Source organism: Tachyglossus aculeatus, chromosome 19 (genome assembly GCF_015852505.1).
Source record: "Tachyglossus aculeatus isolate mTacAcu1 chromosome 19, mTacAcu1.pri, whole genome shotgun sequence".
Taxonomy (NCBI): domain Eukaryota; kingdom Metazoa; phylum Chordata; class Mammalia; order Monotremata; family Tachyglossidae; genus Tachyglossus; species Tachyglossus aculeatus.
Window position 1 is genome coordinate 21,950,878 of NC_052084.1, and position 26,545 is coordinate 21,977,422.

General features: G+C 42.6%; 1 protein-coding gene and 1 pseudogene across 4 annotated transcripts in view; one reads left to right on the forward strand and one right to left on the reverse strand.

Moving 5' to 3' along the window:
- Positions 1 to 26,545, forward strand: part of CDK19 (cyclin dependent kinase 19) — a 281,016-nt gene that overhangs the window by 222,188 nt on the left and 32,283 nt on the right. For all 4 annotated transcript variants that reach the window (XM_038760794.1, XM_038760796.1, XM_038760797.1 and 1 more), the window contains 3 exons: positions 5,263 to 5,320; positions 5,724 to 5,855; positions 26,393 to 26,536. In XM_038760794.1, the coding sequence (XP_038616722.1) occupies positions 5,263 to 5,320; positions 5,724 to 5,855; positions 26,393 to 26,536 (334 nt within the window). The remainder of the gene's footprint in view (positions 1 to 5,262; positions 5,321 to 5,723; positions 5,856 to 26,392; positions 26,537 to 26,545) is intronic.
- LOC119941040 lies at positions 1,585 to 1,693 on the reverse strand (annotated as a pseudogene).

Here is a 26,545-nt window from a genome sequence, read left to right on the forward strand (position 1 = left end):
TTGGGAGCCTATACTAGTTTGTTTGCCTATTTCTTTCAAAGATGATAAATCCCTTTCTAAAGATGTTAGTGAAGAGCTGATAATTCTGTGTTAGAATCGTAATTAGGGCAGGGACAGAAAACTGACTTTCATTCTCTTATTCACCGCATAGAGATATGAGGTGAAGGGAGACTTTCAGGGAAGGGAATCCTGGCCGTTCATAGGGAAGGGCCAGTTGAGGCAATTGTTCCACGTCCCTCCTTCCTCCTGGGGAATGGCATTCTGGGCAGTTGCTGTTTTTTTATTGCATTTATTAAGCGCTTACTATGTGCAAAGCACTGTTCTAAGCGCTGGGGGGATACAAGGTGATCAGGTTGTCCCACGTGGGGCTCACAGTCTTAATCCCATTTTACAGATGAGGTAACTGAGGCACAGAGAAGTTAAGTGGCTTGCCCAAGGTCCCACAGCTGACAAGTGGCGGAGCCGGGATTCGAACCCATGACCTCCGACTCCAAAGCCCGTGCTCTTTCCACTGAGCCACGCTGCTGTTGTGAGAGAGAGGCCGGTGAAGCCGTCAAAGTCCGAGTTTCCACCCCAAGGACTCTACAATCTAGTTGGGAGCCTATTCTAGTTGGTTTGCCTATTTCTTTCAAAGATGATAAATCCCCTTCTAAAGATGTTAGTGAAGAGCTGATAATTCTGTGTTAGAATCGTAATTAGGGCAGGGACAGAAAACTGACTTTCATTCTCTTATTCACCGCATAGAGATATGAGGTGAAGGGAGACTTTCAGGGAAGGGAATCCTGGCCATTCATGGGGAAGGGCCAGTTGAGGCAATTGTTCCACGTCCCTCCTTCCTCCTGGGGAATGGCGTTCTGGGCAGCTGCTGTTGTGTGAGAGAGGCCGGTGAAGCCATCAAAGTCCTTGGTGCCCCTTCTCTCCCCCATTGCTCCGCACTCTGGGAGCTCTCTGGGGTGCCGTGGCCCGGGAGGGAGAAACCATTTAGGGTGATGGGCCCGAGACCCATCAGAAGAGGCAGGGGGAGGAAAGTGAAGTTGGGGGGCAGCACACGTGGGAGGCCATGGGCTTTGCCCTTCCTGGGGTATATGTGAGTGTATATATATATGTTTGTACATATTTATTACTCTATTTTACTTGTACATGTCTATTCTATTTATTCTATTTTGTTAGTATGTTTGGTTTTGTTCTCTGTCTCCCCCTTTTAGACTGTGAGCCCACTGTTGGGTAGGGACTGTCTCTAGATGTTGCCAACTTGTACTTCCCAAGTGCTTAGTACAGTGCTCTGCACACAGTAAGCGCTCAATAAATATGATTGATGATGATGGGGTACCTCTGACAGGAATGAGGACTGAGATGGAGCAATGGTGCTGCTATTTAGGACTCTTTATGAGACCCTCTCCCAGGATAGCACCTGCTGAAGTATAGGGCCAAATACTCCAGTGTGAAAGGATGGGACATAATAATTAGGGCCCAATGAACCCGGAGTCAGCGGCAACCAGGAGAAACCGTAAGCATAAATTTGCATTTCATTGTCATATTTATTGAGCGCTTACTGTGTGCAGAGCACTCTGCTCACCACCTGAAAGCCTACAGCACCCGGTGTTCCCAGGTGGTCTTCCATCCAAGTACTAACCAGGCCTGACCCTGCTTAGCTTCCGAGATCGGGCGCGTTCAGGGTGGTATGACCGTAGACACACATTAAGCCCTCAGCATATACCATTGATTGATTTGCGGTAGTTTGAAAGGCATCTATCCAGTTGCCAACTTGTACTTCCCAAGCGCTTAGTACAGTGCTCTGCACACAGTAAGTGCTCGATAAATACGATTGAATGAATGAATGAGCCTTGGGTACCAAGGTGCCAGAGATGCGTACTGGACCTTCTCCTGCCTCCTATGACCTAGGTGTTAGTGAAGAAGTAATATGCAAAAAGACAGTTGTTGGCAAACTTGTGGAAGACGCATGGGCAACATTGTTCCATTGTTATTATTATTATTTATTATTTATAATTATGCTTATACTTATAATTTATTATAATAATTATTGTTATTATTATTATTACCAGTGATTCTTCATTCGCTTGCGTGCTGTAAATCCTCCTCTTTCACAGGCAGGGGAATAGGATTTTGTTTACCGGAGAAGAAAATCATGTCTTTTTAGACTTTGGACCAAAAACAAATTATTTCAAGTGTGGACAGAAAATGTGAAAACAGTGTGGTCATTATTCAGTTTTACTCTATTGAACTTTATGCAAAGCACTATACTGGAAATTGGGAATATGCAGGAAGTATATAAATTGAAGTCTAGAGGGGGGAACAAACATTGAAATAAATACAGATAGGGAAAATGGCAGGTATAGGAATAAGTTCTGTGACACTGAGGGTGGGATGAATACCTAGTGTTTCAAAGCTTCAGATCCAAGTGCTTAGGTGACACAGAAGGGAAAGCGAGTAGGGGAATTGAGGGCTTGTTATTTTTTTAATTTTTTAATGGCTTTTGTAAAGCACTAACTTTATGTCAAACAACTAAGCACTGGGGAAGGAACAGTAATAGTAATGATGATATTTGTTAAGGGCTTACTATGTGCGAAGCCCTGTTCTATGCGCTGTGGGGGGATACAAGGTGATCAGTTTGTCCCGCGTGGGGCTCACGGTCTTAATTCCCATTTTACAGATGAGGTAACCGAGGCACAGAGAAGTGACTTGCCCAAAGTCACCCAGCTGACAAGTGGCAGAGCCGGGATTAGAACCCATGACCTCTGACACCCAAGCCTGGGCTGTTTCCACTGAGCCACTCTGCTTCTCCTTACAAGTTAGGTCAGACACAGTCCCTGTCTTGCGTGGGACTCACGGTCTAAGTAGAATGGAGAACAGGTATCCCTATCCCCATTTCACAATTGAGGAAACTGAGGCACAGAGAAGCTAAGTGACTTGCCCAAGGTCACACAGCAAGCAGAGGCGGGATTAGAACCCAGGTCCTTCTTACTCCTAGGCCCGTGCTCTCTCCCCTAGGCCAAGATGCTTCGTGGGGAAGGCCTCCTGGGGGTGTGATTTTAGAATGATGTTAGTAAGGGGTCAGGAGTGAGATAGATTGATATCTGCCTACTTTATATAATGTTCAAAGAATAGTGGGCAATAAAATATCCTCCTTAAACTCAGGAGATGTGAGTAACAATCACTCATTCACTAGTATTTATTGAGCACTCCGCTCAGAACACGGAACTGCTAATTATCATCAATCGTATTTCATCAGTCGTATTTATTGAGCGCTTACTGTGAGCAGAGCACTGTACTAAGCGCTTAATTCTGTTGTACCCTCCCAAGTACAAAGTACGGTGCTCTACAAATACTAAGTGCTCTTAGTCCAGTGCTCTGCACACAGTAAGCGCTCAATAAATAAGATTGATTGAATGAATGAATGAACTGATCAGTCAATCAGTGGTATTAATTGACCACTTTCTGTGTGCAGAGCACTGTGCTAAGCACTTGGGAAAGAACAATAAAACAGAGTTGGAAGACATCCCTTCCCACGAGGTGATTACAATCTACAGAAGGCTGCAGATTTTGTTAGTATGTCTGGTTTTGTTCTCTGTCTCCCCCTTTTAGACTGTGAGCCCACTGTTGGGTAGGGACTGTCTCTATATGTTGCCAATTTGTACTTCCCAAGCGCTTAGTACAGTGCTCTGCACATAGTAAGCGCTCAATAAATGCGATTGATGATGATGATGATATTAAAAAGATTAGGGATAGGGGAAATAGTAAGCGTATAAGAATATTTACGTAAGTATTGTAGGGCTGGGATGAGGATTAATCAACAGTCAGTTAAAAAGTGCAGAGCACTGTATTAAGCAAGAGGGAAAGAGCAGTACAACAGGGTTGGTAGATGATCCCTGCCCACAAGGAGCTTGCCGTCTACTGGGGGAGTATCATGTATTATTGCAGCGTGGCTCAGTGGAAAGAGCCCGGGCTTTGGAGTCAGAGGTCAGGGGTTCGAATCCCGGCTCCGCCACATGTCTGCTGTGTGACCTTGGGCACGTCACTTAACTTCTCTGGGCCTCAGTGACCTCATCTGCAAAATGGGGATTAAGACTGGGAGCCCCCCGTGGGCCAACCTGATCCCCTTGTAACCTCCCCAGTGCTTAGAACAGTGCTTTGCACATAGTAAGCGCTTAATAAATGCCATTATTATTAAGCGCTTAGTACAGTGCTCTGCACATAGTAAGCGCTCAATAAATACGATTGATGATTAAGGGGACTTGCTTAGCTGCGAAGTTCGTAGCTGACACAGAGAGGAGGGCAGATAGGTTGAAGTTAAGGACTTAATCAGGGAAGGCCTCTTGAAGGAGATGTGATTTTTAGGAAGGTTTTGAAGGTTGGGAGAGTGGTGGACTGCCAGATACGAAGGGGGAGGGAGTTTCAATCAATCAAGTGTATTTCTTGAACGCTTACTGTGTGCAGAGCATTGTACTAAGCGGTCGAAAGAGTACAATATAACCGATTTGGTAGGCACGTTCCCTACCCGAAAAGGAACTTAATGTGTCATTCATTCATTCATTCATTCAGTCGTATTTATTGAGTGCTTACTGTGTGCAGAGCACTGTACTAAGCGCTTGGGAAGTACAAGTTGGCAACATACGGAGACGGTCCCTACCCAACAGTGGGCTCACAGTCTAGAAGGGGGAGACAGAGAACAAAACAAAACATGGTTAAGGGTCTGTGGTGGGATAGATGAGAGCAAGTTCAGAGAGTTAGATTGGTGTTACAGGAGAAGAGTGTGACGGTTTGTAAGAAGAGATCAGTAAGATTAGGTTAGAAGCACCTGGGAGAGCACTGTAGGGTTAGCAGACACGATCCAGTATGTTGGGGGTGTTTCTTCCCAAGCGCTCAGTACAGTGCTCTGCACACAGTAAGCGCTCAATAAATATGACTGAATGAATGAATGAATCTCAGTTGAAGAAGCCTGGAGCCAAGATTACTGCCTCATCTGCCTTGAAATTCAGCTACTTAATATGCTTAATATGCCTTTCTATTAAAACATGCAAAATGAGTTGAAATGTTGTTTAATAATGAGAATGTAAAAGTTTCTGTAGAAGAGCGACAAGTCGCAAAACGTCACTGAAGTAGAATTATACATTAAATGTATTCATCAGTTTTAATGAAATAGAAAATGCTTCACAATTTTCTGTCAATATGAAAATGTTTTCGTAGTTTTAAAACATGTCAAAGGTTAGAAATTTAAAATTGAACGTTGTATTCGTTTTCTAGAAACCAGCAAATATCCTGGTAATGGGAGAAGGCCCTGAAAGGGGAAGAGTTAAAATAGGTAGGTAAATATTTCTTATATAATTTGGACAGGTAGAAGTTTAAATGATTGTCAGTATCATTTCTCCACTTAAATACTCTCCAGCTATTTACATCCCTTTCCAAAGAATAAGGACAGGGATTTAATTTTGATAGTAGTTGTGAGAAAGCATAAGTGAGTTTCAGCAAGTAAGTTCCTTTTGGGTTCTGTTTTTTGTGTTTCTTAAAGATTTAAAAGTAGTTGAAGTTCTAAAAATCGAGCAACTACGTTTTCCATTTCTTCCGGAGCTTCTTGCCCAATTTCTTGAAACTATTCAGCAGGAGAATTAGATAACTGATAATGACTGTACACCATAATAAAATTGCTATTATTAGAGTTCGTAAAACATTTGATCAAAAATGTAATTATTGATTTTATTTTACAGCTGACATGGGTTTTGCCAGACTATTCAATTCTCCCCTAAAACCTCTAGCAGATTTGGATCCGGTCGTGGTGACATTCTGGTATAGAGCTCCAGAGCTGTTGCTTGGTGCAAGGCATTACACAAAAGCCATTGGTAAGTTATGAAAAAATAGTTTGGCTATTTGACTGTACCTAGAGAATAAAGAAATGAGTTAGGCAGCTCCAGAAAGAAAGTGAAAGGAACTGGGAGTCAGGAGACTTGGGTTCTACTTCCATCCCCGCCCCTGGCCTTACTGTGTGACCGTGGGCACGTCAGTCATTTAAACTCTCTGTGCCTCAATTTCCATATATATACAAATGTATATAAATTGTGGATAATGATTCTGTCTTCCCTCTAAGACTGTGAGCCCTAATCTCTGAGACAGAATCTGTGCCTAATCTGATTATCCTGTATGTACCTGAGCACCTATACATAGTAAGCGCTTCATCGATACCATCAGTTGGGAAATTAAACAAGTCAGTTACACTAATGTGGGAAGGTCTACTAGAAGCGACACCAGTAATTCTATAGATGGAATAAAAGTAACAGAAATTATATTATTTAATGCAATTGATTATTAAAAGGGGATTTCAGAAGAGAAAGTCACTAAATTCTGTTGATAAATCTAAAAATTAAACATGGGGTAGATGTGTACACTTTCATTCATTCATTCAATCGTACTTATTGAGCGCTTACTGTGTGCAGAGCACTGTACTAAGCGCTTGGGAAGTTCAAGTTACAAGTACAAGTATGCGCAATTAAAAAATGTAAGTAGAATACTTGAAGATACCATTCCAAGGTCTGTTGTTGAATACAAGTTGCTGAAATCATCCAGAAACAGAGAACTGTCAAAAAGCGTTATTATTAATGTATCCACTCTTGTAAATTTATGAAAAAAATGGAAAAAAAATCTATCAAATTTAGCACAAATACTTGACAATGTATGTCGTATCAAGTCGTATCTCAGTCATTTAGAAACAGAAGCAACCTGGCCTAGTGGATAGAGAATGGGCCCGAGAGTCAGAAGGTCATGGGTTCTAGTCCTGGCTCTGCCACTTGTCTGCTCTGTGACCTTGGGCAAGTCACTTCACTTCCCTGTACCTTAGTTCCCTCATCTGTAAAATGGGGATTGAGACTGTGAGCCCAATGTGGTAGAGGTAGCGTGTCCAACCCGATTGTCTTGTATTTACACCAGCGCTTAGAACAGTGCCTGGCACATGGTAAACCCCCTTTCTACCTCACCTCGCTGCTCTCCTACCACAACCCAGCCTGCGCACTTCATTCCTCTAATTCTAACCTTTTAAATGAATCATTTAAATTTACTCATTAATTAATAAAACACTATGTAAAGTTAAAATAAGTATGAAACAACCATTTTGGAAAATCTTCAGAATGCTATAAAAATGTTTTACTCTATCTTTAAAGTAATGAAGTAGGTATCTTTGGTTTTACATCTGATATTAGCTACATGCAGAAAACAATATCATAACTATTTGGGTCTGTATCCTAAAGGAATTGTAGAGCAGTATGGAGCTACATAGTAGTAAAAGTCAGTGTCACAAGACTAGATTACCTATGGGTTTTTGTGCTTTTCAGCTCTAAAGTCTGGATTAGGGTCTTCATGGAGTAGACTTGAAATGAAAAGGGAACTGATAATGAGAAAGAGATAGAAAGGGCGGGGGGAAGAGAGGTTATGTGCGTATGGGGGGTGGTGGGGAGCTAGTTTGGGAGGAGAAGGGTAGATTGGAGAAAGGGATGACTCAGAGCCATTTTCTGCTGCCATCTTGTCACTACATTCACCACCCTATCTCTAGCACACAAATGTTGATGAAATTAGCAGCAACAGCAGCTACCCTAATTCAACAGACCTTAGAGTTTTTAGCAGGGCCAAAAGCATGTTATTTCAGCCATGCAGGAAATGTCACATCGTCTGGCAAGAGACATTTAGTTGTGGCAGAAGCAGTGACTGCTGCCACCTTCAAAGAAGAGGAGGCTGGGCAGCTTCTCCTCTACTATCCCTACCTGCTGTTGCTTCATTGCCATTATGTTGCCAACTTGTACTTCCCAAGCGCTTAGTACAGTGCTCTGCACACAGTAAGCGCTCAATAAATACAATTGATTGATTGATTGTGGCTTCTGTATCTATTCCTGCCACCCTGGCCAAAGGGCCATTTTTAGTTGGGGTAAAAAAACTCAAATTGTGACCATCCCATCCAGATAACATTTTATTTAATTAATGGAAGTGCCTAGCTTTTTTCAGGATAAAAAGAAGCGAGGCCAAGGCCAACATTCTTTTCTTGGAAACTGAGGAAAAGACCGAAATTCAGTGACTTACTGGGTGCAGCATATTTGCTCTTACTTGGCGAGCAGAACGTTTTATATAGTGAGTGGTAAACAAGTACAGATTGTCACCGTAGAGATCTCTGTAAACTGCAAGTTTCCCTACCAGTGTGTTGGGAAGGTCCATAGTCATTTATTTAGAGGAACAAGTTAGGGATGTGAGAGGGAAAAGTTGAAGGTGCTAGAAGGTTCAGATAGGGTCTGTGTAAATTCCTAGATGATGATTGTTCTTTATTTCAAAGATGATGCTCCTATAATGACATTGCCTCCATGCACTCACTTTCACTTTGTCCGTGGAGGTATAGGTGGAGATTGTATAGAAATTCTTTCCATTTGGGTGAGCATTGCTTAGGTTAGGAAGGGAAATGTCCTACCCTTAGCAGGGTGTGTGTTTGAGCTGTTTTAGTGGTGATGATCCACACTCTTAAGCCTGGTCTTCCTGTGCCCAGCAGCAAGGATTTTGCAGTGGCTGGTTCTTAAGCAGTTTAATATTCTTCCCTTCCCCAGCCCCTCAGCACTTATGTTCATGTCCATTTATCATTAATTTTAATATCTGTCTCCCCGTCTAATCTGTAAGCTTCTTGTGGGCAGAGATCATCTGTACCTACTCCTTTATATTGTGCTCTCCCAAGCACCTGGTGTAGTAGGGCACATAGAAAGTGCTTAGTAAATACTATTCCTACTATCATTGATTAGTAATAATAATAATGATAGCATTTATTAAGCGCTTACTGTGTGCAAAGCACTGTTCTAAGTGCTGAGGAGGTTGCAGGGTGATCAGGTTGTCCCACGGGGGGCTCACAGTCGTCATCCCCATTTTACAGATGAGGTAACTGAGGCCCAGAGAAGTTAAGTGACTTGCCCAAAGTCACACAGCTGGCAATTGGCCGAGCCGGGATAGGGAGAACAGGTGCAGACTGTAGTCCCAGAACAGGATATTTTAGAGACTTCAATAGCTGTGAACACCACCGTTGCCCTCCCCCATTTAATGAGCCATATTTAAGCACGAAACTCAGATTGGCTTAGTGAGAGTTGGGAGGATCTGTTTCCAAGTTATTGTGAAAAACCCAATTTAAGAAAAAAAAATAAAAAAAGCAACAGCAACAAAGCAGAAATACACAGTACCATTAGGCAGACCGGAACCAGAAAACAGCAAGGCATCAGAGAAGCATTAGAGAAGCAGCGTGGCTCAATGGAAAGAGCCTGGGCTTTGGAGTCGGAGGTCATGGGTTCAAATCCCGACTCCGCCAGTTGTCAGCTGTGTGACTTGGGCAAGTCACTTAACTTCTCTGGGCCTCAGTTACCTCATCTGTAAAATGGGGATTAAGACTGTGAGCCCCATGTGGGACAACCTGATCACCTTGTAACCTCCCCAGTGCTTAGAACAGTGTTTTGCACATAGTAAGCGCTTAATAAATGTCATTATTATTATTATTATTATTATTATTATTATTATTATCAGAGCAGGGCAGATGCAGGTAATGGCAGCTATTTTCTGGGGAAACAAGGCTTCACCAGGCTTCTACATCTGGTCAGATTCAAAGGTCTGATACCCGCAGTTGCCTGCCTGTCTGACTGACTGCAATAACATCCCCAATTCAGCTCAGAGGAAAGACCCCGGGCTTGGGAGTCAGAGGTCGTGGGTTCTAATCCCTGCCCCGCCACTTGTCAGCTGTGTGACTTTGGGCAAATCACTTAAATTGGGATTAAGATTGTGAGTCCCACGTGGGACAACCTGATTACCTTGTATGTACCTCAGTGCTTAGAACAGTGCTTGGCACGTAGGAAGCGCTTCACAAATACTATTATTATTATTATTATTATTATTAATTCAGCTGCCACATCACTGAGGAGGGGCTTCTGTCCAAACCACGGATCTCCCCGGTCCCATCCCGGTGATCCAACCTTCATCAGACTGTACAGCGTCTCACCCGGGGCTGGGCTCTCAGCTCCACCCCTGCCCATGAATTGTCAGAGTTACACAGTGTCCCGGTTAGCGGGGGCACAGTAGGGACTTGATATTTATAGGCAGTGAAGGAGCATAGTGGAAAAAATTAAAAATTCTCATTTTGCACCACCGTAGCCAAGAAACCAGAAGGAGGAAAACCCTGATTCCCCAGAAGTTCCCCTTTTTCATTTGGGCCAGTAGAAGGATGCATAAAAAGACATGATTTACTGACCACCTCTTGCTGGGATATACTTTGTGTATTTACTGAATGAGACGCTCACTTCCAGGGAACAAAATGTTGGTGACCACAAGGGGCTCAGTAATGGACGCAACAGTTGCAACCAGTAAAAAGGTGGAAAAGGAAAAATGAATTTCTAATATGTGGAGACCCGTACTCTTCCACCTCTGTGAATGGAAGCAGAAGCAGTGTGGCCTAGTGGAAAGAGCACAGATACCACTTGCCTGGTGTGTGACTTTGGGCAAGTCACTTAACTTTGCCGTGCCTCAGTTTCCCCAGATGTATGAGGATTCAGCTCATGCTTTCCCTCCTACTTTCATTCAATCATATTTAATAATAATAATAATGATGGTATTTGTTAAGCGCTTACTACATGCAAAGCACTGTTCTAAGCACTAGGGAGGTTACAAGCTGATCAGGTTGTCCCACAGGTTGTCCCACAGTTTTAAGCCCCATTTTACAGATGCGGTAACTGAGGCCCAGAGAAGTGACTTGCCCAAAGTCACACAGCTGAAAATTGGTGGAGCCGGGATTTGAACCCATGACCTCTGACTCCAAAGCCCAGGCTCTTTCCACTGAGCCATGCTGCTTCTCCGAGCTTTATTGAGCACTTACTGTGTGCAGAACACTGTACTAAGTCTTCTAGACTGTGAGCCCGTTGTTGGGTAGGGACCGTCTCTATATGTTTTCTATTTTATTTATTTTGTTGATGATGTGCATCTAGCTTTATTTCTATTTATTCTGATGACTTGACACTTGTCCACTTGTTTTGTTTTGTTGCCTGTCTCCCCCTTCTAGACTGTGAGCCCATTGTTGGGTAGGGACCTTCTCTATATGTTGCCAACTTGTACTTCCCAAGCGCTTAGTACAGTGCTCTGCACACAGTAAGCGCTCAATAAATACGATTGAATGAATGTTGCCGACTTGTACTTCCCAAGCACTTAGTACGGTGCTTTGCACACAGGAAGTGCTCAATAAATACCATTGAATGAATGAACACTAAGTACTTGGAAAGTACAATTCATTAATAGAGACAATCCCTGCCCACACCGGGCTTACAGTCTAGAAGGGGGGAGACAGACATCACAACAAGTATATAGGCATCAATATAAATAAATAGAATTATAGATATATACACATCAAAACAAGTAAACAGGCCTGTGATGGCCTGTGACCCCCATAAGGGTCAGGGATTGTGTCCAACCTGATTAACTTGTATCTACCCCAGCACTTAGAACAGTGCTGAAACATAGTAGCACTTAAAATTTCTTTTTAAACCAAAATTTCTACAAAAACATCCCCGCCTCCTCAAGAACCTCCAGTGGTTGCCCATCCACCTCCGCATCAAACAAAAACTCCTCACCATTGGCTTTAAACACTCAACCACCTTGCCCCCTGCCAACTTGTACTTCCCAAGCGCTTAGTACAGTGCTCTGCACACAGTAAGCGCTCAATAAATACAATTGATTGAATGAATGAATACTCTCACTACTCTCCTACTACAGCCCAGCCCGCACACTTTGCTCCTCTAATGACAACCTACTCACCGTTCCTCGAACTCATCTATCCCACCACTGACCTCTCGCCCGCTTCCCGCCTCTGTCCTGGACGCCCTCCCTCTTCATTCTCAATAATTCTGTTTGTTCTGATGATTTTGATACCTGTCTACATGTTTTGTTTTGTTGTCCGTCTCCCCCTTCTAGACCGTGAGCCCGTTGTTGGGTAGGGACCGTCTCTATATGTTGCCGACTAGTACTTCCCAAGCACTTAGTACAGTGCTCTGCACACAGTAAGCGCTCAATAAATACGATTGAATGAATGAATGAATATCTGGCAGACAATTACTCTATCCTTTGAAGCCTTACTGAAGGCACATCTCCTCCAAGAGGACTTCCTTGACTAAGGCCTCTTTTCCTATTCTTCAACTCCCTCCTGCAGTGCTCTGATTTACACCCTTTATTCATCCCTGCCCCGCGTATCCCCACAGCACTTATGTACACATCTGTAATTTATTTATTTATATTACTGTCTGCCTCCCCTTCTAGACTATAAACTCATTGTGGGCAGGGAGTGTAATAATAATAATAATAATAGTGGCATTTATTAAGCGCTTACTATGTGCAAAGCACGGTTCTAAGTGCTGGAGAGGTTACAAGGTGATCGGGTTGTCCCGTGGGGGGCTCACAGTCTTAATCCCCATTTTACAGATAAGGTAACTGAGTCCCAGAGAATAATAATAATTATTATTATGGCATTTATCAAGTGCTTACTATGTGCAAAGCACTGTTCTAAGTGCTGGGGAGGTTACAAGGTGATCAGGTTGTCCCACGTGGGGCTCACAGTCTTAACCCTCATTTTACAGATGAGGGAACCCACAACCCTGTTGGGTAGGGACCGTCTCTATATGTTGCCAACTTGTACTTCCCAAGCGCTTAGTACAGTGCTCTGCACACAGTAAGCACTCAATAAATACGATTGAATGAATGAATGAATGACCTCTGACTCCAAAGCCCGGGCTCTTTCCACTGAGCCACGCTGCTTCCCAGAATGTGTCAGTTGTATTGTTCTATTGTAGTCTCCCAAGCGCTTAGTACAGTGCTCTGCACACAGTAAGGTCCCAATAAGTACAACTGACTTAAATGCCTAAAAAATGGTATTTACTCAGCACTTGTTGTGTACAGAGCATTGTACTAAATACTTGGGAAAGTACAACACAGAGTTGATAGACACAATCTCTGACCACATGGAGCTTATAGTCTACCGGGGGATACAGATGTTAAAATAGATTATGGGTAGGGGAAATAATAAGAGTATAAGACTACTTGCATAAGTGCTTTGGGGCTGGAGTTGAGTATCAAAGTGCTTAGAGAAGTAGCATGGCTCAGTGGAAAGAGCCCAGGCTTTGGAGTCAGAGGTCATGGGTTCAAATCCCGGCTCTGCCAATTGTCAGCTGTGTGACTTCGGGCAAGTCACTTCACTTCTCTGGGCCTCCGTGACCTCATCTGTAAAATGAGGATTAAGACTGTGAGCCCCCCATGGGACAACCTGATCACCTTGTAACCTCCCCAGTGCTTAGAACAGTGCTTTGCACATAGTAAGCACTTAATAAATGCCATCATTATTATTAAGGGGTACAAAGTGCGTAGTCGACACAGAGGGGAAGGTGGATAAAGGAAACAATAATCCGGGAAGGCCTCTGGGAGGACATGTGATTTTTAGGAGGGTTTTGAATGTGGGGAGAATGGCGGACTGTCAGATATGAAGGGCGAGAGAGTACCTGGCCAGTGGGAGAAAATGGGCTTGGAGTTAGTGGCAGGTTATCTCCCTCTAGACTGCAAACCTCCTGTGAGCAATATAATTCTGTTATATTGTATTCTCCCAAGCTCTTAGTATATTCCTTTGTACACAATAAGCACTTAGTAAATACGATTGATCGACAGATGAGATTGAGGGACAGAAAATGGTTGGTTTAAGGGGACCGGAATGTGTGGGTTGGGTTGTAGGAATAATAATAGTAATGGCATTTATTAAGCGCTTACTATGTGCAAAGCACTGTTCTGAGCACTGGGGAGGTTACAAGGTGATCAGGTTGTCCCACTGGGGGCTTACAGTCTTAATCCCCATTTTGCACATGGGGGAACTGAGGCCCAGAGAAGTTAAGTGACTTGCCCAAAGTCACACAGCTGACAATTGGTGGAGCCGGGATTTGAACCCCTGACCTCTGACTCCAAAGCCCGGGCTGTTTTCCACTGAGCCACGCTGCTTCCCTAAGCAATTCACTGAAATGCTTTGTGTCTCAGTTTCCCTATCTGCACAATGGGGGTTTGATCCCTGTTCCCCTTCTTATTTAGATTGTGAGTCCGGGATTTGAACCCCTGACCTCTGACTCCAAAGCCCGTGCTCTTTCCACTGAGCCACGCTGCTTCTCCTAGTAGGAGATATGCGAAATTATATAGGAGGGATAGAGCTGGCTACATATTAGCCAGGAAGCCTGGCTAAATTAGAGAAATGGCAGTAGAAATATGGAAAGAGTGTGGCCATAGGAGTCAGAGAACTTGGGTTCTAATCCTGGTTCTGGGTTCTGCCAGTTGCCTGATATGTGATCTTGGGCAATCATTTAATTGTTCTGTGCCTCAGTTTCTTTCAATGTAAAATGGGGATTAAATGCCTGTTGTCCAGCTCCCTTAAGACGTAAGCCCATGCGGGACAGTAATAATAATAATAATAATAATAATAATAATAATAATAATAATGGTACTTGTTAAGCGCTTACTATGTGCAAAGCATTGTTCTAAGTGCTGGGGGCAGATACAAGGTGATCGGGTTGTCCCATGTGGAGCACACAGTCTTACTCCCCATTTTGCAGATGAGGTAACTGAGGTGCAGAGAAATGAAGTGACTTGCCCAAAGTCACCTAGTTGTTATTATTATTATTATTATTATGATAGCATTTGTTAAGCGCTTACTATGTGCAAAGCACTGTTCTAAGCACTGGGGAGGATACAAGGTGTCAGGTTGTCCCATGGGGGGCTCACAGTCTTAATCCCCATTTTACAGATGAGGGAACTGAGGCACAGAGAAGTGAAGTGACTTGCCCAAAGTCACACAGCTGACAAGTGGTGGAGCCGGGATTTGAACCCATGACCTCTGACTCCAAAGCCCGTGCTCTTTCCACTGAGCCACGCTGCTTCTCATGTTATATTGTATCTATACCATATTATATATGTATAGTATATGTATACTGTACATTGCATGTATTGTATGTATGTACATTGTATATTGTACGTGTTTGTTGTACAGTTATACTGTACCTATACCAGTGTTTAGTACAATGCTTGGTACAAAGTAAACAATTAAGGGGAATTTTACTTCCCCAGAATCCAACCCACTGTTTTCCTGGACTAAGAATGTGGAAATCAAAAGAAAAAAAAATGGGCAGAGAGAGGATCAAAGATGGTAAACCTACCATAGGTTTTTAGAAGGAAAAATTAGAAAAATTAGATTGGATTGCTGTTTCCCCAGTCAACGTTTAGTCAAGGAGAAAGCAGAGATTTAGTACTGGACTAGAAGGACCATTATTCTCACCTAGCATGGCGTTTCTTGTATTTTTATGTTATAATACACTTCTTCTTCCAGGAAGAATTTTAAAGCTTTTTACCCTCCAGCCTGTCCTTGAAAAGCCAAGTCTTGGTATGTTCTAATTGATTAGATGTAATAATAATAATAATAATAGCATTTATTAAGCACTTACTATGTGCAAAGCACTGTTCTAAGTGCTGGGGAGGTTACAAGGCAATCAGGTTGTCCCACAGGGGGCTCACAGTCTTAGTCCCCATTTTACAGATGAGGGAACTGAGGCCCAGAGAAGTGAAGTGACTTGCCCAAAGTCACACAGCTGACAAGTGGTGAAGCCGGGATTCGAACCCATGACCTCTGACTCCAAAGCCCGTGCTCTTTCCACTGAGCTACGCTGCTTCTCTATCGTCTCTATACTATACTATACTATACTATACTATACTATCTTCTCTTCTCTATACTATACTATTATTATAGTAATGATAATAGAGATGATATCTGTTAAGCGCTCACTACATGTCAAACACTGCACTAAGTGCTTGGGGAGATCCAAGACAATCAGGTTGGGCATTAGCCATGTCCCACATGGAGTCTAAATACAACAGGTATTGAGCGTCCATTTTACAAATGAGGAAACTGAGGCCCAGAGAAGCTAAGTAACTTGCAGGCAGATGGTAGAACAGAGATTAGAATCCAGGTCCTTTGACTGGCAGACTTATAATCTTTCCACAATTCCCCAGTTAGCGCATTCAACAAACTGGAAAATCAGAACGTGAGACAAGAATGCTAGAAAGCTCATAACATGAGGATAACAGAAAATTGTGGGGTTTTTTTTTTGAAAATGAATGGGTAATTTAAGCCTGGGAGCCATTCGTATCCAAATTAATGAGCTGTGCCATGGAGTTTGGCAAAATTGTTTCTACTAATCATCCTTTTTTAGATCTTTCACCAGTAATAGACACTGATCTTCGGAGTTTAAGCAGTTATTTTGTTTTGGGGTTTTGTTTATACATTGTCTGTTATAGTATTTCTCTGGGTAGGGTAGAAGCAACTGATGAAAGGAATTGGCTCAGTCTTTTGTGACTATAATCAGGTTTTCATCCCTTCACTTCCACTGAAACTGCACTCTCTAATAGGCTGTATTCTGTCTGAATTCTCCTTGATCTCTCGGTTGCTCTAGATTTTGTGGGCCACTCTTTCCTCCAAAGCCTTTACCTCTTCTGCCTGTACCTCGCTCTTGATCCTCCTGCCTCCATCCCCTCATTCACACTGTTTCCCCAGCTTGGAAATCCCTCCCTCACTCAGTGGTACTTATTGAGTGCTTTGCTATGTGTACTAAGCACTTCAGAAGAGTACGATATAACAGAGTTGGTAGACGCGTTCCCTGCCCACAGCGAGTTTACAGGCTAGAGGGGAGACGGACATTCCCCCTCCTCCCCCCTCCATCCCCCCCGCCTTACCTCCTTCCCTTCCCCACAGCACCTGTATATATGTTTGTACGTATTTATTACGCTATTTATTGATTTATTCTACTTGTACATATTTATTCTATTTATTTTATTCTGTTAATATGCTTTGTTTTGTTCTCCGTCTCCCCCTTCAAGACCGTGAGCCCACTGTTGGGTAGGGACCGTCTCTATATGTTGCCAACTTGGACTTCCCAAGCGCTTAGTACAGTGCTCTGCACACAGTCAGCGCTCAATAAATACAATTGAATTAATCTAAATTACGGATATGAATGTAAGTGCTCTGGGGCTGAGGAGGGGATGAATAAAGGGCACAAATCCAAGGTCAAGGGGAAATGAGGGCTTAGTCATTGGATCAAGTGCTAAGTACAGTACTCTGCCCGCCTTACCTCCTTCCCTTCCCCACAGCACCTGTATATATGTATATATGTTTGTACTGACTTATTACTCTATTTTACTTGTACATATCTATTCTATTTATTTTATTCTGTTAATATGTTTCGTTTTGTTCTCTGTCTCCCCCTTCTAGACGGTGAGCCCACTGTTGGGTAGGGACCGTCTCTTTATGTTGCCAACCTGGACTTCCCAAGTGCTTAGTACAGTGCTCTGCACACAGTAAGCGCTCAATAAATACGATTGAATGAATGAATACAGTAGCGTTCAATAAATACGATTGAATGAATGAATGAATGTGCTTCTCCCTCCACCCCCCATAATGATAAAGGCTTCATTCAGTGTATTTGTAGACTGCTTCTACAACGTCCCTCAGAAGCCACCGGCTAACAAGTACTTAAACAACGCCAGGCTTTCAGCCCGGCTACCAGGTCCTGACTTATCAACCAGAGGAAAGTAGCTCCCACTTCCTTCACCCCAACACCTCCTGATGTTAAATTCTTTGCCGGCTTGCTAATTAGGTCTCATTTCCAAAGGATCTTAGGAAATGGAGGCTTCTGGAAAGCCAGCGGGTGCTGCAGGCGTGTTTCCTTATTCCTGACTCCGGTAGGTCCCTGAGTTTTGGCGTACCCAGGTTCTGGCAACACAACCAAGCTGGCTCTCTTCCTCCCTTCAAAGCCCTACTGAGAGCTCACCTCCTCCAAGAAGCCTTCCCAGACTGAGCCCCCTTTATCCTCTCCTCCTCCTCCCCATCCCCCCTGCACCTGTATATTCATTCATTCATTCAATCGTATTTATTGAGCGCTTACTGTGTGCAGAGCAAGTTGGCAAGTACAAGTTGGCAACATATATGTATATGTTTGTACAGATTTATTACTCTATTTTACGTGTCCATACTATTCTATTTATTTCGTTAATGATGTGCATTTAGCTTTAATTCTGTTTGTTCTGACGACTTGACACCTGTCCACATGCTTTGCTTTGTTGTCTGTCTCCCCCTTCTAATAATAATAATAATGATGATAGCATTTATTAAGCGCTTACTGTGTGCAAAGCACGGTTCTAAGTGCTGGGGAGGTACAAGGTGATCAGGTTGTCCTAGTCTTAATCCTCATTTTACAGATGAGGTAACTGAGGCACAGAGAAGTTAAGTGACTTGCCCAAAGTCACCCAGCTGGCAATTGGCGGAGCTGGGATTTGAACCCATGACCTCTGACTCCAAAGCCCGGGCTTTTTCCACTGAGCCACGCTGCTTCTCTAGACCGTGAGCCCGTTGTTGGGTAGGGACCATCTCTATATGTTGCCAACTTGTACTTCCCAAGTGCTTAGTACAGTGCTGTGCACACAGTAAGTGCTCAATAAATACGATTGAATGAGTGAATGAATGAATGGTTTCTGAAGAACTCTCACCACTGCTGGTTGAGTGGGATCATTGGGTCGATCCAGGACTGGTGTCACATATAGTTTTATGGGAAACAGAAGGTAGGGGACATCTGTGGGGTGATTGTGCCCCCTCCAAAGCATCTGGTGGCCAGTGCCGGGGAGGGAATCTGGGAATTGAGATATGGAAACCTAGGTTTCCCATAAGTAAAAATGAGTGACATGAGTGACAGTAATTCATAGCTGGGCAAAGTCCGAAGGAGTCAAAACTCTCTGTAGAGCTCTAGTCCCTCCCAATTCATTCATTCATTCATTCAAACGTATTTATTGAGCGCTTACTGTGTGCAGAGCACTGTACTAAGCGCTTGGGAAGTACAAGTTGGCAGCATATAGAGACGGTCCCTACCCCCATCTCCAACAGACTACAACCCTCTCCATGTTCAAAGCTCCCTGAAAGTCCAGCCCCTCCAACATGCTTTCTGTGATTAATTCTGCGCTCAATGATTTTCATTACTCTAATATATAGTTTTATGTCTGTCCCATTAGAGTGTAAGTACCTTGTGGATAGGGAATATATCAATCAATTGTATTTATTGAGTGCTTACTATGTGCAGAGCAGTGTACTAAGCGCTTGGGAGAGTACAACAGAATTAGCAGTCTCATACTTCCCAAGTACTTAGTACAGTACACTGTATCATCAATCAATCAATCGTATTTATTGAGCACTTACTGTGTGCAGAGCACTGTACTAAGCGCTTGGGAAGTACAAGTTGGCAACATATAGAGACGGTCCCTACCCAACAGTGGGCTCACAGTCTAGAAGGGGGAGACAGAGAACAAAGCAAAACATATTAACAAAATAAAATAAATAGAATAGATATGTACAAGTTAAATAAATAAATAAATAAATAGAGCAATAAATTTGGGTTCTCATTAAATGCTTCTGTTCCTACTACAACTATAATAGTAGAAGACATTTTCCTAGCCTCCCTTCCAGGGATGAGACTGCTGACATAGGTGAGAGGAGCCTTTGAACAAGTACTAGAAAGGGCTCAGCACAGTTTGTTACTTTGAATGGAGGGAACCATGAAAAGTTAGACTCGGAGCTGGAAAACTCCTCAAGTGATAATAATGATATTTATTATTACCATTATTTATTATGATGATGCACGTATAATCTGTCAGATCATTGCGCTAAATGCTGGTGTAGATACAAGAATTAAATCAGTCACTGATCATTCACTTCTGCTGCTTTCAGCATGGTAGGAATAATAATGGTATTTGTTAAGCACTTACTATGTGCTAGATACAAGGTAATTGGGGTGGACACAGTCCCCGTCCCACATGGGGCTCCCAGTCGTCATTCCCATTTTACAGATGAGGTAACTGAGGCACACAGAAGGGAAGTGATTTGCCCAAGGTCACACAGCAGGCAAGTGGTGGAGCCAGGATTAGAACCCAGATCCTTCTGACTCCAGGCCTGGGCTGTTTTCACTAGGCCACGCTGCCTATCATCTGTGAAAAATTAAACCGTCTAGAATAGTTGGTAGAGAAGCAGTGTGGCTTAGTGGGTAGAGCCCGGGCTTGGGAGTCAGAGGTCATGGGTTCTAACCCTGGCTCCGCCACTTATCCGCTGTGTGACTTTGGGCGAGTCACTTAAGTTCTCGGTGCCTCAGTTACCTCATCTTTAAAATGGGGGTTAAGATTGTGAGCCCCAGCTGGGACAACCCGATTACCTTGTATCTCCCCCAGCGCTTAGAATACTGCTTGGCACATAGTAAGCGCTTAACAAATACCATAATCATTATTATTAGTCCATTCTGGAATTTTGTCTATCCCCAAAATGAATAATAGTCCTCTTGTTTGGTTTCAGTCGACATGTGTGTCGACTCACTGTCCCCCTCACTGTCAAAGGGGAATGCAGATTTGGTTCTGGGGCTCCTGCAGCTGGCATTCAGCAGCCATGCCAGTGAGACAGTCAGTCAATCAGTGATATTTATTGAGCACTGACTGTGTGCAGAGCACTGTACTGAGTGTGTGGGAGAGTACATAATCCCTGGCGCTGCTGACCATGCCGCATAATCACAATACACATTTAGGTTCCTCTCAAATCCCACTGCCCTGGGATTTCTTTCCGTGGATGCTTTTTCGGCTTAACTTCGATGGCCTCCCATTTTGTGCCACCACCTTCAGCTTTGGAGCAGCACAGACAAGAACCAGGAGCCCACTGTTGGGTAGGGACCGTCTCTATATGTTGCCAACTTGTACTTCCCAAGCGCTTAGTACAGTGCTCTGCACACAGTAAGCGATCAATAAATACGATTGATTGATTGATTGATTGATCCAAGAGAGAAACGACATGGCTGCTCCCTTGTTTTCTTCTCGCCTTCTCTCCCCTGAGTCCATTCTTTTAGTCCAGCTGACGACCTCAACAAATGCCTCCGTGAGCCGATCCCTCCCAAGGCCAAGGCCATTCCCATGGCCAATTCCCGGTGGCCAAAAGACGGAATTTCTCTTTCTATTTGAACGTGGTTATCAAGCCATTTTCGGAATTTCTCCTTCTATTTAAATATGGTTATTAAGCCATTTTCTAGTTTTCTCTTTTCCAGGCTAAAACTTCCAGTTCTCTCTGAATGTATTTTCTGTCCCTTTAATAATTTTTGCCACTACTTTCTACATCTTCTCAAATTTCTCCTTATTCCTTTTACAGCTCACTGACCAGAATGGACACAATAGAGGAATAAAGAAATGATTTGTGTGGAATTCATTCATTCAATCATATTTATTGAGCCCTTAGTACAGTGCAGAGCACTGTACTAAGTGCTTGGGATGTACAATGTAGTGGAAGAATTAGTTCCAAATTTTGACATTCATTTGTTGTTGCACTCTTCTTAATCAGAGTTCCAGTTCCAGAATGACGTAGAATTAACAGAATTGTATTGCTGTCTCATATTTAACTTAATAACTTGGCCCCTAAAACTGTTGCATTCGACTTGCATTAGCCTTTTCTATCTAACATTGTGATGTTTGTACACTATCTTGCCCTTTACCTATTGAATTTCATCCAATTTTTCAATATGTCCATCGTCTGGCACTTTTCCATCTTTCCATTCTCTTAACTAGTTGTATCTCTCTTTTTAGCTATGATCTATAATTATAATTATATATATTTATAATATAAATACGAAGTTATAAATGCATGTCCATCTCATCCATTAGATTGTAAACTCCTTGAGGGCAGGGATCATGTATTTTACTTTAATTCTTAGGACGGTGCTCCGCGCACAGTAGGTGCTGAATAAATACTATTGATAAATGAAGAACACAGTTTTAGTTCTTTGGAAATCAATTTAATTGGCAGTCCTTGAGGGAAGTAGCTATTGACATCAATGCAGATTACCATTTCAATCAACATTTCATTATTTCATACCCACAGGGTTCATAGCACTGTTCTAGACTAGAATACAGAACAAATGGAAGCTTTTCAGCATAAAATCTTCAGAATCTGAATTAATGTTCATAGTTCAACCTTTAAGTTTGGGCAGTTTGTATAATTACATGCCTGAGGCAGAGGCAAGATGGGATGGAATTCTTTTACTGAAATGTTGAAAATATAAATATTTTGATCTTTGGTGAAGTGAACATTGTCCCAACATTTAATAATAATACTTTTATACTTATAGGAGAAGCAGCGTGGCTTAGTGGAAAGAGCACAGGCCTGGAAGTCAGAGGTCATGGGTTCTAATCCCGGCTCTGCCACTTATCAGCTGTGGGACTTTGGGCAAGTCATTAACATCTGTGTGCCTTAGTTCCCTCATCTGTATAAGGAGGATTAAGACTGTGAGCCCCAAGTGGGACAACCTGATTACCTTGTACCTATGCCAGTGCTTAGAACAGTGCTTGGCACATAGTGCTTGGCACATCTCTGCACACAGGCAGAGATGATGAACTAAGGCACAGCATGATTAACTGACTTGCCTAGTCACACAGTTGACAAATGAAGTTGGAACTAGAACCCAGGTTTCATGACTCTCAATCCCGTCCCCTTTCCATTAGGTAATTTATTAGTTAGAATGTGCTTTATTTTTAATCACGGAGGCCCTAAAGACCTGTGGCACAAATTTGACCTTGACAAATTTGACTCCCTGTACACTGTCTTACTTCTCACCCTCCCCTGCCCCCCAATTTTCTCTTTTATTTCTTTTGGCTTCCTTAATTCTTTTTTCTCCCCTTCTCCTCTGCTGTCCTGTCCCATGGGACTGAAGTGGGAATTGGGGAATTCTCCCTGATCATTCCTCCTGCATTCAGATAGCCTCAGAACAAAAAAGGGCCCCACGTACTACACATGCACAAGCTAACTTGGGAGCAAGCCCAAGGACACACTTTAAAGTAAAGCACAGCAGCTCACGGAATCAGTGGGTCGCGACTAAGAGATTGTCAACATAGTGTAGAGAGTTCAGTGCAATGTGATATCATTCATTCATTCATTCAATCGTATTTATTGAGCGCTTACTGTGTGTGGAGCACTATACTAAGCGCTTGGGAAGTACAAGTTGGCAACATATAGAGACGGTCCCTACCCAACAGTGGGCTCACAGTCTAGAAGGGGGAGACAGAGAACAAAACAAAACATATTAGTAAAATAAAATAAATAGAATAAATATGTACAAATAAAATAAGTACATAAATAGAGTAATGTCAGCCCACTGGGTCCCAAGCGGGTGAGGCTGGGTTGGCCTGTGAAAGAAAAAAAATTCTCATTTTGAATACTATTCCATTTTCCATGCTATTTAGGCAGCCGAAACCCAAAGGGAAGCGGGTGAATAATGTATCTGTGAATATCTGACCAGGGGACGTGGGTGGGAGGGGAAATTTTCAGGGAGAATGTAGCAAAATAAAAATGTGTTGCGATGTAGATGGGAGATTTGTATCAAGATGGTGTATCTGCAGAGTTTTCTGGGTTGGGGGCGGGGCAGATGCTGCAGGGAGGAGTCAACCTCAAAATAATTGCCAAGTGACTTCTTTCTGGAATACAATACTCAAATGGCACGCTGACCCCTTCTTTCTATCGCATTCCAGTGCCATCGTGTTACATTGGGTGCATGTGCAGCTTTTTGACTCCCTGAATTTCTCCAGTGGGATCCAGATAACCTCCTCCTGTTGTTCTACAACCACTGTACTCCCCTCCCAGATTCGCATTCACACAGGTGCTGCTTCCGACAGGCTGGGCGCTTTGGAGCTTTTGCCGTCCGTCACCGCTTGCTGCCTCCCCTCTGCCCCCTGACAGAGAATCCTGAGGCAGTTTCCTCACTCAGTTACCGGTTCGAAGCCGCCCCCGCCACCCAGCTCTTTTTCAAATCTTTTCAAATCTCCTTTTCTGTCTCCCCGCTGCACCGACGGTGAAATTACTGGGAAACAACTTGTAGTGGTGTGCAGGGAGAGCTAAATCTGGCTCAGTCTGAAGATAGACTATGAGCCATGTTGCCTGGCACGAACCTATCAGTTGACTCAGGGCAGGCTGCTGTGAGCTTTGAATAGTAGGATGGAACTGTTTCCCTGAAGGGCTGTTTCCCTAGAGGAGCAGCGTGGCTCAGTGGAGAAGAGCCCGGGCTTTGGAGTCAGAGATCATGTGTTCGAATCCTGGCTCGGCCACCTGTCTGCTGTGTGACCTTGGGCAAGTCACTTCACTTCTCTGAGCCTCAGTTCCCTCATCTGTAAAATGGGGATTAAGACTGGGAGCCCCATGTGGGACAGCTTGATCACCTTGTATCCACCCCCAGCGCTTAGAACAGTGCTCTGCACATAGTAAGCGCTTAACAAATGCCATCATTATTATTATTATTATTATTAAGGGCACCAGGGTTTAAATCCTGAGCAACATTCTCCACCTTTCAGCTGGCAAAAACCTCAGAGTGATAGCCCTATGATTTCTTTTATTTATCTTAGGTGAGTAGTTCAAAAGAATGGATAGATCCCCTTGTGACTTTAAGGTATCTGTCATCTTGAATCTACAGAGTGGTTTAAACAATATCAGCAGCAAATGAAGAGTCTGACACCTTTTCTTATTCGGAAAGAGGTCCTATCACATGCAGTTTAGAATAATAGAGCTAATTTAGAATAATGGAGCACAGCATAAGGAACAAATGGTTTCCTCTTTTCAATCAATCAATCAGTCGTATTTATTGAGCGCTTACTGTGTGCAGAGCACTGGACTAAGCACTTGGGAAGTACAAGTTGGCAACATATAGAGACAGTCCCTACCCAACAGTGGGCTCACAGTCTAAAAGGGGGAGACAGAGAACAAAACCAAACATACTAACAAAATAAAATAAATAGAATAGATATGTACAGGTAAAATAAATAAATAAATAGAGTAATAAATATGTACAAACATATATACAGGTACAGGTTTTAAATTCACATGAATGATTACTGTCCAGTCCTGTCGAAGGCATCCCAAACTCCTGCAGCATTTGATAGAGAAAATGAAAAAACACACTGGAAAAGACACACAGGGTTTCCTGTATTTATTTTTAAAATTACCGTACAGTAGGCTAGTAAAGCCAACCCTATGTAGTTAAGGAATTCTCTTCTTACTCAAAGCTTTAATTCTAAGAGAAAATAGGATCATCACACTTTCTTTTAAATAACGTTCTTCAAGTGGATTCTGTAATGTTGAGATGAAATGATAGGATCATTCAGCCTGTCAAATTCCCAGATCTGTGAATGCCTAATTCTAAAGCTACAGCAGAAATAGATGAACTTTTGATGGGTTTGTACTTATATCTTATTTCTGGTCCTATTTTATTGTCAGTAGCCCTTCTCAAACAGAATAGGACATGTAAATAAACTTCCATTTGGCATTTTCACTTAAAAGTTATTTCCCTCCAAGAGAATTTTAGCATCAGAGAATTGATGTTTTGGGCATTCTGTGTATGATTTCCTTATAGTTCCTGGGTACTTATCGAACTTTGTTTTTGGTTTTTGTTCGCTTCATGTATAGCGGAATGAAATGCTTAATATTCCGATATCTCAGTTGATAACATTTTATGAAGTCCAGACATAATTTAATTCTGTAACCTACATCAAGTAATGAAAGCTTTCGTTATGTTTTCCATTAAAGTGGTCTCAACCTTTTATTGTGGTTTTCTTTAATTTCCGTTATTTTTTCATCTTTCCTTGGGTTTTGTTTGCTTTCATAATTTGGAACCTCAATCCATTAAAAAAAAGCTTTTTTCCAGCTAATGGTTATGATTAAAATTTGTTTTCATTTGTTTGTCAGATTGCTGAAGTCGATTGATAGATTCGTTACATTGCTGCAGTTTTGTAGGCTTCAAAAAATACCCATGTACTTATTAACTAGCAGAGATGCCTTGATAATTGAGGAAACCAAGTCATTATTTGGATGAAATTGGGGTCTTAGCAACTTTATCTAGTTTCAAGGGCAGTCAAGAATTCTGCCTTATCAATATGCGCATAACACAGTTGTTGTTTCAGTGTATTATGCTCTGCTTTGGATTACCATTTGAATATTCTGAAGATTAAATTGTCAGTGGTGTTTGAGGAGGTTTGTGCTTTAAGACTGTGGATTGCATTCCTTAAATCCTTAAAATGCCAGAGTGCAACTTTGGATAGAAATTCACAAGGAAATTTGTTTGGTTTGGATTTTGGTTCTAGAGCTATTTCATTTCCCCTTGATTAATGTAATGTAGCTGTTGCCTATCATTTCGCAGCTAATGATCATATATGTAGGATATATTATAATGGAATAGAACATTCAAAAAATAAATTCTTCTGTTTTCCTTCCCAGATATATGGGCAATTGGCTGCATATTTGCTGAACTATTGACTTCAGAACCTATTTTTCATTGTCGACAAGAGGACATCAAAACAAGCAATCCTTTTCATCATGATCAACTGGATCGTATTTTCAGCGTCATGGGGTTCCCTGCAGGTGATTTGC